The sequence below is a fragment of the Danio aesculapii genome, chromosome 8 (assembly GCF_903798145.1).
Source record: "Danio aesculapii chromosome 8, fDanAes4.1, whole genome shotgun sequence".
Lineage (NCBI taxonomy): Eukaryota > Metazoa > Chordata > Actinopteri > Cypriniformes > Danionidae > Danio > Danio aesculapii.
In genome coordinates, this window is record NC_079442.1 from 40,715,397 (window position 1) to 40,731,673 (window position 16,277).

The 16,277-nt window shown below is 35.0% G+C and overlaps 1 protein-coding gene across 1 annotated transcript in view; it reads left to right on the forward strand.

Annotated features, from left to right (window-relative positions):
- Positions 1 to 16,277, forward strand: part of fibcd1a (fibrinogen C domain containing 1a) — a 212,209-nt gene that overhangs the window by 79,706 nt on the left and 116,226 nt on the right. Inside the window, exons 3-4 of the mRNA XM_056463980.1 lie at positions 13,147 to 13,312; positions 15,646 to 15,782. Of these exons, the coding sequence (XP_056319955.1) occupies positions 13,147 to 13,312; positions 15,646 to 15,782 (303 nt within the window). The remainder of the gene's footprint in view (positions 1 to 13,146; positions 13,313 to 15,645; positions 15,783 to 16,277) is intronic.

Sequence of the window (16,277 nt, forward strand, 5' to 3'; positions counted from 1 at the left end):
CATTATAGGGGTGGCTGGGAGAAGGAGCATTGCAAAGAGAAAAGCTGACAACCTTTCTTCATTTACGGTAAACTTTTGGTAAAGGGACCACTTTCTTTTGCCCTTTGCTGTGGAAGGTGGGTGTAGGAGGGAAATGTTGACTCATCTGTCAGCCAGACTTTGAAATTAATACGTGCTGACACTTTCCCTTTTCTCCTGGCAAAATCGCATCTGTCGTCTGCCGCAAAATGCCAGGATGGTGTCTCGAATGAGAAATCGCTTTCGCCTCACCTTTTTGCATATGTGATTGTTGTAAGTCCTAAACAATGACATTGTCAATTATTTCACTGTGTTCTTAAAACCGGAAAAGAACCTGTTAGAAAGTCTTTGAAAAAGTGTTAATACAGTAATACTGTACGAAACACAGTAGATAGTTCAGTCAAAAATGTAATTTTTTTTCAGCCTTTATTCACTCTCATACATAAATAAAATTTTAAAGTGGCAATAATTTTGAAGAATAATAACCCAAAAATACATTGCAACTGCAACATTTTATAAAACAATATTTTTTAAATCATTATTTGATTATCTCTATGATTTATGTGATAAACAAGTTTGACACCCAGTGGTTGAACTAGGTACTGCACTCCTGATTCAAAACACACGCAAGTGCAAGTTGCCAGATTGACGACACCAACAAGAGTGTACCTGACTGTTGAGCCAAAAAGATGATTTAAGTTGTGCTCTAAATAAAAGCAACAGCATGTAATAGAAGGAATAGTTTTTTTCCTAACCAACACCTCACATATATGTTTTAGAAACGGCTTCTATTTCTTGCAGCTGAACAACAGAAAACTGACAATGATCACCTCAGGTACACCTCATGTTCTTTATTTAACGTTAAATGCTATTAATGTAAGTATGAATGGCATTTTACATGACTTCTATTGCCATACTACTGAAAGAAGCAGCAGATAGTTCACCTCAAATCTTGAAAATAAAATAAACTGTTTGAAATTGAAAACTGTGACTCAGAGCAAGCCAACATATATCAGTGATTCAGCATGTACATTTAATAATGTTAAAGAGGTTTAATATGTACTAATTAGATTACAAACCTTACTATTTTGTTGAAGTGCAGTGAGTGAACTATTCTGTGCTTCTAAGTGACTGTATTTACATTTCTGTCATGTTTCGTCTGGTGCAAACAGCATGAATTAACAAACAAACAAGGCGAAGCAAAGATCGGTGCACGGCAAGACTAGGCAAGAGAAACGTGTTGTAATGTCACTAAACAGATAACAAGACTCATCCACATGTGTGTGTTTGAGAGGTGTATATATAGTCCTGGTGATGAGAGGGAATGAGCCGCAGCTGTGAATGTCTAATCAGTGGTCACTTGGAGCAGGTTAGTGTGTGTTGCTTGACTGGGATCTGTAGTCCATAAACCGGTATATTTGTAGTTCATGTGAATGTGAGTGTTTACCAGCGATCTCTGGTTGTAGATCGCTGGTGATTGTGACACTTACAAATTGTTAACTTAGTTTAAAATTGCAAGTTAGCTGGACATATTTTTAAGCTCAGAGTTGAATTTACTCTTAAAAATGATTTAACTGCACGTCTAGAACTGTTTGTTCAATGAAAGTAAAAAATCAGTTCAGGAAACTTAGAATTTTGATTTCTTCATTTGAGCATTTCCCACTGTAATAAATAAAAAGTTGATCATCCATCGTAAAATTTTAAAGCAACCAGCAGCAAAGAAATTTTGAGTTTATTAAGCTTCAATTATTGAAGTTGTGCCAAATTATTCTGTAAAGTATACTTGACTTTCAGTCAACTTAAACAAAAAATAATTTGGCACAACTTCAACCATTAAAGCTTAGTAAACTCAAATTTATTTGCAGCCGGCTACTTTAAAATTTTAAGTTAACTAAACTTTTTATTTTTTACAGTGTGCTGTTTTCCACCAAGCAACCCGGGGTGCTGAAATATAATTGGCTAAAGTGGCATTGAGCGGGTTAAAGAGACCAAAACAAAGACATTCTGGCACGTAACGCACATTTTTATTACAGAATATCTGACTTTAGCATTGTTTTTCAGATAAACAAGAATGTTCACTTGGCATGTTTCTTAAACATCTGCAAACATATTATGGTATTTTTATTCTTTAGAAGAGTCAAAAACTTACATACAGCACCTTTAATCTATTATTTTATCATTTTTCATTTTATAAAAAACTGTGAAACTAAAAGGTACAGACTTCATATTGTTGGATAAAACAAATAGCACAAATGGATGAGAAAATCATTAGCATTTTATTTTATTTTATTTTATAAAAAACTTTGGGTCCCACTTTATATTAAGTGGCCTTAACTAATATGTAATTACACTGTAATTAATAATTAGTTACAATGTACTTAATGTGTAAATACATGTTTATATATTGTACTTATGCTTGATTAAATACCTGCATGTAATCACAAATGTAATTAATTTCTGTAATTACACCTTAACTCACTCTTAAACCTACCCGTACCACCAATCCTGTCTCTAACCGTACTCATAACCCACCTCAAGAGCACCAGAAGTGTTCTGCAATACATTATGAACACAGTAAGTACATTGTATTTATATTTACATGTAAGTACAAAGTAATTAAGGCCACTTTTTATTTTATTTTATTTTATTTGTCAAATAAGTTTTATTGAAGACATAGTTTCAAGAAGAAAAGAATTCTGTTTACATATTTTGTCTACATATAGCATAGGCAAAGCAAATAAGAAAAATTAAAAGCAAAAACATCATGGAAATTATAAAATAAATAAATAAAACACGCACCCACATATTTTATTTTATTAAAACTTTGAAACCAAATGGTACTGACCTCATGTAGTTGGTTAAAATAAATTTCAGAAATTAATGATAAAATTTGATCACATATTAACTTTTTCAGTGCGACCTACATATCCATGACTTGTCCAAATACTGTTTAGTATCATTCTATATTATAAATAAAGTGAATGTTACTGTCTCTATTAAATTAAGTCTTTTTCAAAAGCAGAACTGTAAAAACAGATAATTAAAAATGAACTCACAATCTAAATAAGAGGTTCGGTTCACTTAAATGCAGAATCTTGTGTTTTCAATCATCTGCATACCAGGAAAGTTTTGAAGTGTCAGCAAGCAGCACAGTTTTTCTCTTTGGTTTTCTCTCATCCTGTTCGATTGTGCTTATTAATCTCTTGCCTTGAATCTATCATCAGTCATTTCCAAAACTGAGCGCTGTGTTCCAAACTTGGATGCGTAGACTCGGTTGGTGAGATTATTGATGATGCCAAGTCTCGCGGAGGAAGCATGTTCGAATATGTCTATGATTAATGAAAGACCCTCAAACAGCAGCAAATTTCTTTTAAATAATGTTTATGCCATCGTAGTCCCGGTCCGGCTTGGATTTGACAAATGGCCCGGGCAGTGCTTATTTAAAAGAGGGGCTATCTGTGCCTCTTTATCTGCTAAACTATTTTACCTAGAGACTTTTAAAGGGTATACATTCTAAAAATCTCATATAAAAATCATGATGTAGCTTAAAACGTGACGCTAATCTGCACGTTTCCACCCATGGTGCCGCTTTCTGTTCGGCACCATGGTGTTTCTGTTCACTTGCTGTAAGGTGTACAATTAAAAAACACTACAAATCTTTTGTTTTTGGATGTAAAAGTGAACATAATGGCCCGTTTCCACTGAGTGGTACGGTACGGTACAGGTCAGAACGGGTTACATATCAGTGCTTCTCAATAAACCTCTCATTGGATGTTCATTAAAATAAATAATCTGAAAAGGTCCCCTTTTTGACAATCATTATGAGTTTACTTTCACTGTAGTTTACTTTCACTGTAATTGTATAAAATGGTGTCATTTATTTACGCAATTTCAAATCGAACTTGTGAAATTTAATCTTTAAATGACAATTTTTTTTCTGCTATAATTAAATATAATTATGATAAAGTTATATAGGTTAATAACTTTCAACTCCAAGCATTTTTTGTTGGGGAAAAATTATATTGAAATCTTAAATCAATTTGTTTGTTGAAATATCTGTTTTTTTTTTTTTAAAAAGGTCACATCGCCCAGCCCTAACCAGAGATTTACTTGACACCTTATGGAAAGGAATATAGTTTTCCCCTTTTAACCTCAGCTTGTTTTCCCCCATCATCTCCTAACACGTTTTCAGAGTGATGGAAGTAGACGGGCCTCGGGTAGATGTGCAGTCAGTGGGTGATAATGTGCCCAGTACCGTGCGGTGACATCAGCTGGGTTCCAAATATCTTACTAGCAACTGCGCCTGCTTTTTTCTGCAGGTAGGGATTCTGTGCACTATATTTTATGCAATGCTTAATGCACAGTTTGCCCCTAATTGCACCGTGCTTGTGCTTTAATTTGTTTTCCATTTATTTGATCGGATGTCTATATTTTAAGAAATCTCACATAAAATTGGATTAAATGCAAGGTGCTAACAGATGCAGTGTCTTGAGGTCATGTGGTGATAATGCACTGTGCTACTGTTAGAACTTGTTTGCATGTGAATAACTTACTGAACTAATTGAATGAAATGTTCTAGTATAAGTGTAGTCAGCATGATCTAAATATATTAAAGGCATACATGATCTTTTCCAACTTGTCATTCTTTACGCACAATACAAAAACAGGACTGCAATCTTTCTTCTAACATATATACACACACACACACACACACACACACACACACACACACACACACACACACACACACACACACACACACACACACACACACACACAACATAACATAACATAACATAACATAACATAACATAACATATATATATACACATAATAATAATAATAATAATAATAATAATAATAATAATAATAATAATAATAATATTATTATGTATTATTATTGTTATTGTTGTTGGTCATTTTATGCCTATTCATAATGAGGATAATAATAATAATAATAATAATAATAATAATAATAATAATAATAATAATAATAATAATAATAATAATAATAATAATATTATGTATTATTATTGTTATTGTTGTTGGTCATTTTATGCCTATTCATAATGAGGATAATAATAATAATAATAATAATAATAATAATAATCATCATAATAATAATAATCATAATAATAATAATAATAATAATAATAATAATTATTATTATTATTATTATTATTATTATTATTATTATTATTATTATTATTAATAGTATTACTAATAATGATAATAATAATAATAATAATAATAATAATAATAATGATGATGATGATAATGATAACAATAATAATAGTAATAAAATAATAATAACAACAACAACGACAATAATAATAACAATAATAATAATAATTATTATTATTATTATTATTATTACTACTACTACTACTACTACTAACAACAACAATAACAACAATTATTATTATTATTTTTTTTTTTTATTATTATTACTACTACTACTACTACTAACAACAACATGGACATTGTAAAATTGACAAAGTTAACAGTGATATGTACAGTGAATAGGTGTACACATAGTTGGAGGCAACAACAACAACAATAATAATAATTATTGTTATTATTATAAACAATCCTGATAAAACAACCAAATGCCTTATGTCTTTAATTTTTTGAGAAGCTGAAATATTGATTTGTTTGCAATAGAAATGTTATCAAATTCTGACTAATACGTTGTGCATAATCAAACTTTCATCACGAAACAATGCCTGCTGTTTGCGGTGCACAGTATGCAGTTTTCAGTAAGCTGTAAGTTGTTCCATAGATTCTGATAGTTGAAGGTGATTTTTGAAGGGCTGTTCTTTTAATTGGTCGTCTCCTGCAGTGTGCTGTAATGAAAGGAAGACAGTGTTTAGAGTAGATGTGGGGACTAAGGTCTCATGTCATGTCGAGTGCATGCCAACAGGTTCAAGCTTCTGAACAAATGGGCCAGTTAAAGGTTAGAGCATGGTGTGTGTTGTAATGTTTGTTTTTTCTCTTATACTTCTGTATTTTCTTTTGATGCTGGACATGCCTCATGATGATAGACATTTAAGTGTTGTTGCTATGGCAGTGTATTGGATCAAATGAGTCCAAGGAGAGCTGCGAGTGTTAATGTCCCAATCATCCACACAGAAAATGCACACTGCGTCAGCCATCATCAGCTTCAAGCGTGTTCACACACACATACACACGACACACACTTCGCTTGCAGTGTTGTCACTGCGACATATGCGCACGCAGACTTGTTAGCGACACTCTCTCAAAGAACTCGCTGCTCGTTCACACCCCGCAGGAGAGCTTTACGCTTTTATGTGTCATAGGAAAAGGGCTTCACTTTAGGGCTCATTTTTGCTTATCGCCAACCGAGGCGACGCTTACATTAGTGCATTTTCATTTTAACACAGGATTTTAAAGGGGACATATTGTGCCCCTTTTCACAAATGCAAAAAATTAAAAGAGCCAATTATTCATATAGGCCAAGTCAAGCGCTGTGAAAGAAATGTTTTTTTTTTTTTTGGGGCTTTCAGGGATTGTGAAAACACGATGAAATCATTATGAAAGTGGCAGCATTCTTTTTCTTTACTTTAAAGTGTCATCGCCATTTCTCTGTAGCTAACCTCCAAATCAACCAATCAGTTTATGTGAAGACAGGGCTGGATTAAAAACATATTGGGCACTGGGGCTACTGGGGCAAACCCCATTTATTTGATCTCCTCAGATATATCCTTCTTTTTTGCTGCTATTATTATTAATAATTTGCTAATTAATATTACTATCATCTATTTTTCCACTATTTGATTTATATTTGATTATTATACATGTTTTCTGTTTTATACACAAGCATACATAATGAATCACACAACATAAACTTCAAATTTAGCACAATCCCTAAAATATCTTTAAAATACATGTTTCTAATTTCCCATTTGGACTTGAATCAATCAATTACAGAAGCTTAGCATGTTTTTTCACTTCAGATATACAGTTGGAGTCAGTATTATTAGCCCCCCTTTGAATTTGTTTTCTGTTTTAAATATTTCCGCTGTGGCAACCCCTGATTAATAAAAAGACTACGCTGAAAAGAAAATGAATGGATGTTTAAATATTACTTTTTGTTCTATGATGCGCTTGGCTAGCCTACCTGGGACTGGACCGTTCTCGTGGTAGCACCGAAATAAGGCAAAGACAGTGGGACAATTAGTCATCCCTGTGGAGGACTAAACGGGGCTATTCAAAATAGCCATAGTTTAGCGGCAAAATGAATACTTCATATTAGCAAAGATGTGTTTGCGCGTCATGCACAAATTAATTCTTCAGCCAATCAAGTGCCCCCTCCTTCCGTGGGCGCTGGGGCTTCAGCCCCACCTAGCTTTTATGTTTATCCGGCCCTGTGTAAAGGTGCATAACTGTCAGACATGCTCAATAATGACAAAGAGACACTGTTCCCTGAGCAATTCCTTTACACACCATAGGAGTCGCAATGAACAGTTGGTGTATGTGATTTAAAGGATAAATATGCACAGAAATATGTAAAAAAAATCCATCTGAAATTTGTTGAAAAACAAATGGATGATTTTGTCTTAAATGAGCAAAGACTGTTTGGAAAGTTATCAAATGCTTGTCATTACATAGTCTACATACAGTATATTGTGGATTCAGTCTTTAAGTGAAACCTCTGTTATTTGGTCACAAGAAAATGAGCGATTCATTCAGTGCTCTTGACGGAACAACTACAGTAACTTAAATAAAAATCTACAGTATATGTATTTAATCCATATAGTAAAGAAAGTGTAGATTTGATTACTTGATTCAATTTGATTCAAATCCATATATCCGTATATATGTATATTAGGCTATTAATTTCAATTTCAATTATTTTCCCTTTTTTATATTATTACTGACTATTTCATCTCACTGATGTTTGTTGACTATAAAACTGCTTTGAATGAACAGATTAAGGGGTTTACATTTTCTAACGCACTGATAGGGGCCTGCTGAGATTGGCTTAGGGCCTCTAGAAGTCTACGATTGGCTCTGAAAATAAATCTTTGCTGTCCCCAGGATGTGTTTGTGAAGTTTCGGCTCAAAATACTCCACAGTTTATTTACCATAGCTTGTCCTATTTGGCCTTATTTTGGTGTGAGCAAATATATGGTGTTTTGTGTGTCCCTTTAAATGCAAATGAGCCACCACTTTCAATTGGCAGAGCCTTTTCGATTTATACTGACACTCCAGAAACAACAACAACAACAAACAGGTCTCATGCAGCTAAAATGTCAGATAAATTACAAAGAGGACACAACTTCTAGAAAGATCTAAGATGTTTCTCAACGATTAGTGTATACATTTATTTAATTGTTGTGTCAACTCATAAACTACATATTAATGTTCTGATCCAATGTGCTGGCCTTTGCAAATAAACATCACTCTATTAGTTCAGCTCTCTTAACTGTACAGAAAATGTACCTGATCATATACCTGATCAAATCACCTGATTATATACACATAATAGATGTGTGTATGAATTAAGTTGACTTGGAGCAGTGTAAATTATCATTCATTCATTCATTCATTCATTCATTTTTTCAGCTTAGTCCCTTTATCAAATAGGGGTCGCCACAATGGAATAAACCGGCAACTTATCCAGGATATGTTTTACACAGTGGATGCCCTTCCAGCTGCAACCAATCACTGGGAAACATCCATACACTCATTCACACACATACACTACAGACAATTTTAGCTTACCCAATTCATCTATAGTGCATGTCTTTGGACTTGCTGGGGAAACCGGAGCACCCGGAGGAAACCCACGCAAACACCGGAAACACATGCAAACTCCACACAGAAATGCCAGCTGACCCAGCCAAGGCTCGAATCAGCGACCTTTTTGCTATCCACTGTAGCGCTACCCACTGCGCCTCCGCGCCACCCCAGTGTAAATTATGCATAACCTACCATGTCTATCTATAGGCTAGATCTGCCTGTTTTAACTGACTATTTTCCTGTATAACCTGCTAGGTGCGTTCATGCATTTAAATGATATAAGCTGTTATAGGGGTGGTCAAATGTATTTTTATATCATCTATTATTTTTTATGAAAAGATACAGATAAGTGCAAACTATTTTCAACTATATAAAGAGCAAAACCCTCCAACATCTTGTTTTGACGTCCTTCAGGGGAATCAAGCCATCAACCCCCCTGTAATTAGTACCCTGACTTGTAGTGTTTGAAAGATAAAACAGCAGAGATCTGGTCTCCGCGAATACAGTATGAAATGCAAATTCAGGGTTTTTAAGCTAAAACCGAGTCTGCAGCATTTCCAAAAGTATTTTTGAGGATCAGTAACTCTGCAGTGGTGTCAATGCTTGGTGTAACCGTAGCAATAGTCGTGTATGTAAAACTATAGGTAGGCAGAGATTCTACATTCATTCATTCATTAAATAAATAAATAAGAGATAAATAATAAGAGATAATTAAGAGATAAATTTTTTAATCTAGATTAATCTCACTGTAATCTTGGAATTAATCTAGATTAATCTAAATTAAAATGGCTCATTTGAATTCTGCCAAAGGCATTCAGAATATGTGTGCTACCCAAATAATGACTAAATATAAGTCTTTAAGAACGAATTAGACCGGGGGCTCATCTCCGGTTTCCAAAATGCATTACAAACTGCTTGCGAAACTGTTCTACTATGATAATTGGTGATGAAAATAAATGATGTTCAATAAGATGTACTTGTGTTTACTAACTGCTTATTCAGTTAAACATTAATTTTGAACTGTAGGCCTACATAAGCCCCAAACAGCGATTTTTGAATACCTTAATCCACCTAAAGTCATAACTGAACTAAACAGAAATGGAGTTAAGACATGTGGAGTATGCATATATTAGTGGCATTATTGAAGTAAACACCGCAATCAAATTATTGCTGTCATGTAGGACTTTTCGCCATATTTTCTGACAAGATCCACACATGCGGCTGTCAGTAAAAGGGCGCACACACCCACACACACATACACAAATCACAAAATGCGGAAGTTTTTTTCTTTCCATTCGGCGTGCGTTATTAAATTCCACAACACTCTCACCAGTCCTTACTCCTTATTTGCGTCTAATACCCCACTTTGTCATGGGGGCATGAATGAAATCTTCATGAGTTAGAGTGAAACTGCCAAACTGCAGTTAAAGTCACTTAAAGTTACAGGAAACTCTTACATGAAAGCATGTAAACACCTTAATTATATTATTGTCTGTTAAGGCAAATAACTACATTACAGGTGTCCATGTAAACGTAGTCAATAGTGTATTCGAAGTAAGTGAAAGATCCTGATTTGATTCAGAAGGACCATTTTTTTGTCAGACGGCTCACCGGTTAGGTATTTATCCGCGCTAAACTATCAAGGTGAAAGTCATTATAATTTGCGTAGAATAGACCCAACTCCTAACCCGACTTTGAGAATAGATTAACGGTGATATTTTTTTTATCTCGCGATAAGAGTCTTGCGTTAACGCAGCACATTAACGCCTATAACGGCCCACCACTAGTTAAAGCATAAAGCACTAGTGTAAATGTAGCTTGAGCTTCCTATATGCTAAAGTGCCAGTTTTTGATGAATGATATTTGATGTCTGGAACACGCGGGTCTGTCCTTGGAAAAAGGCAGAGTTTGCCTCACTTAGAATCAAGTTTTTTTTTTTTTTAAATCCTCATCGAGGTGACCTGAGCCACTTTGCTGATGCATGCAATAAAGAGAGCTGTCTGGGAAACTCAAACCGCGCAGCTTCCAGAGCCTCTGGCTGTGAGCCCGCTGAACTGAAGCGCTATCAGTGCTGAGCAGCAGACTGCACCTGTTACTTTAATGCAGTGCCCAGGACCACATGCTGACACAGAGACCGCATTGTTGTTATTGTTTAAGACAGGGCTTTTAGGAAAGGCCAGAGTCAACCAAAGAACTGTTAAATACTGGAAATGCCCATAAAATGTGTCCAAACTGAGTATGGACAATAAGATGGAAGTGGCAAGCAGTTTTTTTTTTGTATAAAAATTTTTATATAAAAATAGCAAATGCTATTATCAAGGTTTACAATAGTTTCTTCTGCACCAAATCAGCATATCAGAGGGATGACATGTGGCAATGAAGACTGAATGATCAGCTTTTCTGTCATAGGAAAACATCACACTCTAAAATCTGTAATTTAGGCTCAATGATTACTGTAATCTCGAAAACATGGACAGAATTGCAGAATCCATTGATTAAATAAATAAAAAGTAGCACTGCACACTAATCAAAATGCTATGTGGACTAATTTCTGGGAATCTGTAACAATGGAGTATAACAATAGAGTTATTTGGTTTTGGTTATATATGTTTTCAGTCACACGCTCTTTTTTTATCACGTTTCATTAATACAATATTGGTAAAACCCACAGATAGACATGAAAATTGATCAACAATATTGATCTATGAAAAAAGTTTAAATAGGGAAACTTCCACCTCAAGCTTTTACCCCCAAAAACATACAAAATCTCATAAATCATTGCAAAAAAAGTTTTGTTTTTTTAAATAAAAATGTTCCTTAGAACATTCAATTCAATTCATCCATTTCTATGGTGTTTTTTGCAATGTAGATTGTGGCAAAGAAGCTTAAAGTTATTAATGAATATTTTATTCACTATTATTCAATGAACATTATTCACTTTAAACTGTAATTTAGCATTTGTTATAATGCAGTTGTTTTGTCATTGTCTTTTTTATTCATTCATTCATTTTCCGTCAGCTTAGTCCCTTATTTATCAGGGGTCGCCACAGCGGAATGAACCGTCAACTATTCCGGCATATGCGGATGTCCTTTCAGCCACAACCCAGTACTGGGAAACACCCATACACTCTCACATTCACACATGCTCTACGGCCAAGTAGTTTACCCAATTCACCTACAGAGCATGTCTTTGGGCTGTGAGAGAAAACAGAGCACCTGGAGGAAACCTACACGAACACAAGGAGAACATGCAAACTCTAGACAGAAATGCCAACTGGCCCAGATTGGACTCGAATCAGCGACCTTCTTGCAGTGAGGCAACAGTGCTAATCACTGAGCCACCATGCCACCTGTCTTTTTTATTATTACTGGTATTATTATTTAGGTGGGGGCTTAAAAAGGCCTTTTGGGGCTTTTGCCTCTTCCAGCACATTATGGCTTATTTTTCTGTTTTATTGTAATGTTTTGTATTGTGCAAATAAAGACATATAAAGAATATAAAAAATATAGAGAAGTTCAAGTAAATGAAAACTTCTTTATTATTAATAACAATGTGATTGTATTTGTTAACCTCCATTTATTTTTGTAAACATTTAATTTAAAATTAATAATATAAGCTTCACACTGATGTATTGTATAATATTGCATATTTTTATATATGTTACTTACACTAAATATATATTTTAAGGTTGAAATTAAAACAAAGATCTGGTTGCAAAGTGAATTAAAACTGTGCATGTTCGAGCAAACCTTGTGATTCTCTAAACACTCAAAAATGATTATTTCTGCTTGTTCAAACTAATATATTTAAAATGAGCTGAATCAACACAATTTGTTGGGACAACTTAATTCTTTTAAGTTCAATCCACTTAAATTTGTAAAAACAATTAAGTTAACTTAATCTGTTTGTGTTGGGACAGCATTTTTTACAGTGAATGATACTTCACTGTCGCCTTACAGCAAGAAGGTCACTGGTTCGAGTCCTGGCTGCATGGGTCAGTTGGCATTTCTGTGTGGAGTTTGCATGTTCTCCCCGTGGGTTTCCTCTGGGTGCTCCGGTTTCCCCCACAAGTCCATAGACATGCGGTATAGGTGAACTGGGTAAACTAAATTGTCACTAGTGTATGAGTGTGTGTGTGTGTGTGTGAATGTGAGATTGTATGGATGTTGCCAGTACTGGGTTGCAGCTGGAAGGGAATCCGCTGTGTAAAACATATGCTGGATAAGTTGGCGGTTCATTCCACTGTGGTGACCCCTGATGAATAAAGGAACTAAGCCGAAGGAAAATGAATGAATGCTACTTCAAGCTGATCCAAACATAGCATCTAAATATGTCTTATTATTTCCGCTTTCTCTCTCCAGCTACTGTCGGAAAGCCAGATCAACATGGTGAAAGTGGTGAATTCGGTGAGCGACGCGCTCAGCTCCATGCAGAAGGAAAACGGAAACATCAAGAGCCGTCTCAAGGCAGATCTGCAGAGGGCTCCGGTGCGCAGTGTCCGGCCCAAAGGCTGCGCCGCTGGAGAGGGTAAAAAAAACTCCTCATTAGCCACATATTCTCAACTCTCCAGCAGGCCCTAATGAGCCCTGGAAATGGCTTCACACCTATATTCCCTCATAAGATTCCCTAGCAGTGTGAAAGAGACATGCCACTGCTTAGACAGCAGGAGCGACATGACAGATTTGAAGTCTGAAAGCTTTCTTTTCTTATATCGTACATTGAAAGGGTCTCAAAACATACAAAGACCAATGCAGTTGTGGCTTGGAGCTTAATACGGGGTGTAAAGTTAAGTGAAAGAACAAATGCTGAGCAAAAGGTTTACTCAGTTAAAAATTCAAGTATCTGGTCAAAATTTACTTGAGTAAAATACAATAATCAACACAGTAATCAACAGTGTTGGTAAGTTACTTTAAAAAAGTAATAGATTACAAATTACTGACTACTACTTAAAAATTGTATTCTGATTACATTACTAATTACTTAATGTAAAAAGTAATCAGATTACTAATTACTTTACTTTGAAGTTACTTTTTTATTTTTTATTTATTTATTTTTATTAGAATATGCAAAAAGATACATATATTGGGATCATGCAAATACAAAGAAACATGCAAAACAACAAAACAAAAACAACAACAATATAGTCAGGTACTGGTAGGTGTGTGTGTGTGTGTGTGTGTGTGTGTGTGTGTGTGTGTGCGTGTGTGTGTGTGTGTGTGTGTGTGTGTGTGTGTGTAAAGGTAACTTGGTGGACAGGTCAGAGTACATACATAAGGGACAATAACAGTCAATAAATGAAGCAAGTATCACAGATATAAATAAAACAGATAGAAAGAAACCAGTTAGTGGTAAGGAGTAACAACAATGCTTGTAATGTATGATAGTAATAATGACAGTAAAAAAGAAAGAAAGGACAACAGTAAAAATAACTGACAACAACAATAATAATAAATCACAAGTACTACACCAACTACTACTATAGAAAGTTACTAATATTACAACTACTACTGCTGCTACTACAGCCACAACCACGACTACTACTACTACAATGTCTACTAATATTGATACTACTACAACAATGACTACTACTACTGATACTACTACAGCGTCTGCTACAACTAATACTACTACAAGAACGACTACTACTACTACTACTATTACTGATACTACTACAGCAATCACTGCTACTACAACATCTACATCGACAACATCTACTACTGATACTACACCAACAATGACTACTACTACTATTACAACAACAACACCTTTACTATATCTGATACCACTATACCAACGACATCTACTACTACAGAAACTAATACAACAACTACTTCAATAATCACAACTACAATCGAGACTACTACAATGATTACTACTACTACAACAACTACAGCAACCTTAATAATGACAATGGTAATAATGATAATGTGGAGAGAACAGGAAGGCAAGTCAAAACAGTAATAATAATGATAATGATAGCAAAAGTAAAAGTAATACCATTAATAATAAAATTAACGAGGTGAGGGGAGGTTGGGAAATCAAAAAAAGTACTTTGAAGTTACTTTTAAAACATATGAAGAGTTCAGATGCAAAAACCTCTTAGTGCTGCCTGAAATTCCCATTGCAAATGAGCATTTAGCCCTTATTTTATTTAAACCAAACGCAGGAGCAGAAATGGAAAAGTAGAGTTAGTTGCTAACAAATAGCTCAATTATCCCTGATGTAAACATCTTCTTTATTTCACCAGGCATCTACTCAGTGTGTTCAAATATTTTTGTACAAAATACATATTGCTTTGCAAGAGTGTATTTCAGAGTACATAACAATCTGTAATGCATGTGTGTGTGAGAAAGAGCAGTCATTGATGTGCTCTGGAGCATCAGAGACAATCTCATTAATATTCATGACCAAATATGGTCAAGCCGTGCTTTTCATTCTAGAGCAGGGGTGCACAAACTTGGTCTTGAAGGGCTGGTGTCCAACTTGCTTTAAAACACCTGTCAGGATGTTTCTAGTATACCTATTAAGAACTTGATTGGCATGTTCAAGTGTGTTTGATCTAAATTCTTTAGGACACCGGCCCTCCAGGACCAAGTTTGGTCACCTCTATTCTAGAGGTTATTCCTCTGCTTATAAATGAGCATATGCAACCATTTCTGCAGATTTGTTTTACTTTCTTAAGCCAGACTTCAATCAATGCACTATATGGCACCTTTAAAAATACATACAATGCAGTAATCAAGTACATTTACTCAAGCACTTAAAATACTTACAATGCCGTAATCATGTACAATTACTCAAGTATTTTAAAGCACTGTTCTTAATGTGCACTGATGATGCTGGCATGCATCTTCTGGCAGGTTCCAGACCCAGAGACTGCAGTGACATCTATGCCAGCGGGCAAAGAGAGGATGGCATCTACTCGGTGTTCCCCACGCATTACCCAGCAGGCTTCCAGGTCTTCTGTGACATGACTACTGATGGAGGCGGATGGACGGTGAGTCGCTGATGTGTCACTTCACAAGTCATGCGATGTTCGGACGTACTTTTTGGTCACCTCCGGGCATTTTTTTTTTGTATTTCTATATATTTTTTGCTAAATGTATTTGAACAGCCGTAGGAATAAAAATCTCTTGTAATGAGTCACTCCATTAGGCATTTACTTGTTAAGCGTAGGCTCCCACGCATTAGTAAGCAGGTCACAGATACGCACATGAATGCATTCGCATGCATAAACATGCTTCAAACCGATGTTTCACTAGTGTACAGTTCATTACAGCTGCTGCATACATAATAGACGAAACAAACTATCTGTTCCGAGAGCATTAGCTCGTATGTAGGAGAGTTTTCATTTCATGGTTGTTTGAATAATGATAGAGATAAGACATGGACTGGCGCATATATCTACAGTTGAAGTCAGGGAAGATTTTTTCAGCACATTTCTAAACATAATAGTTTTAATAACTCATTTCTAATAACTGATTTATTTTAT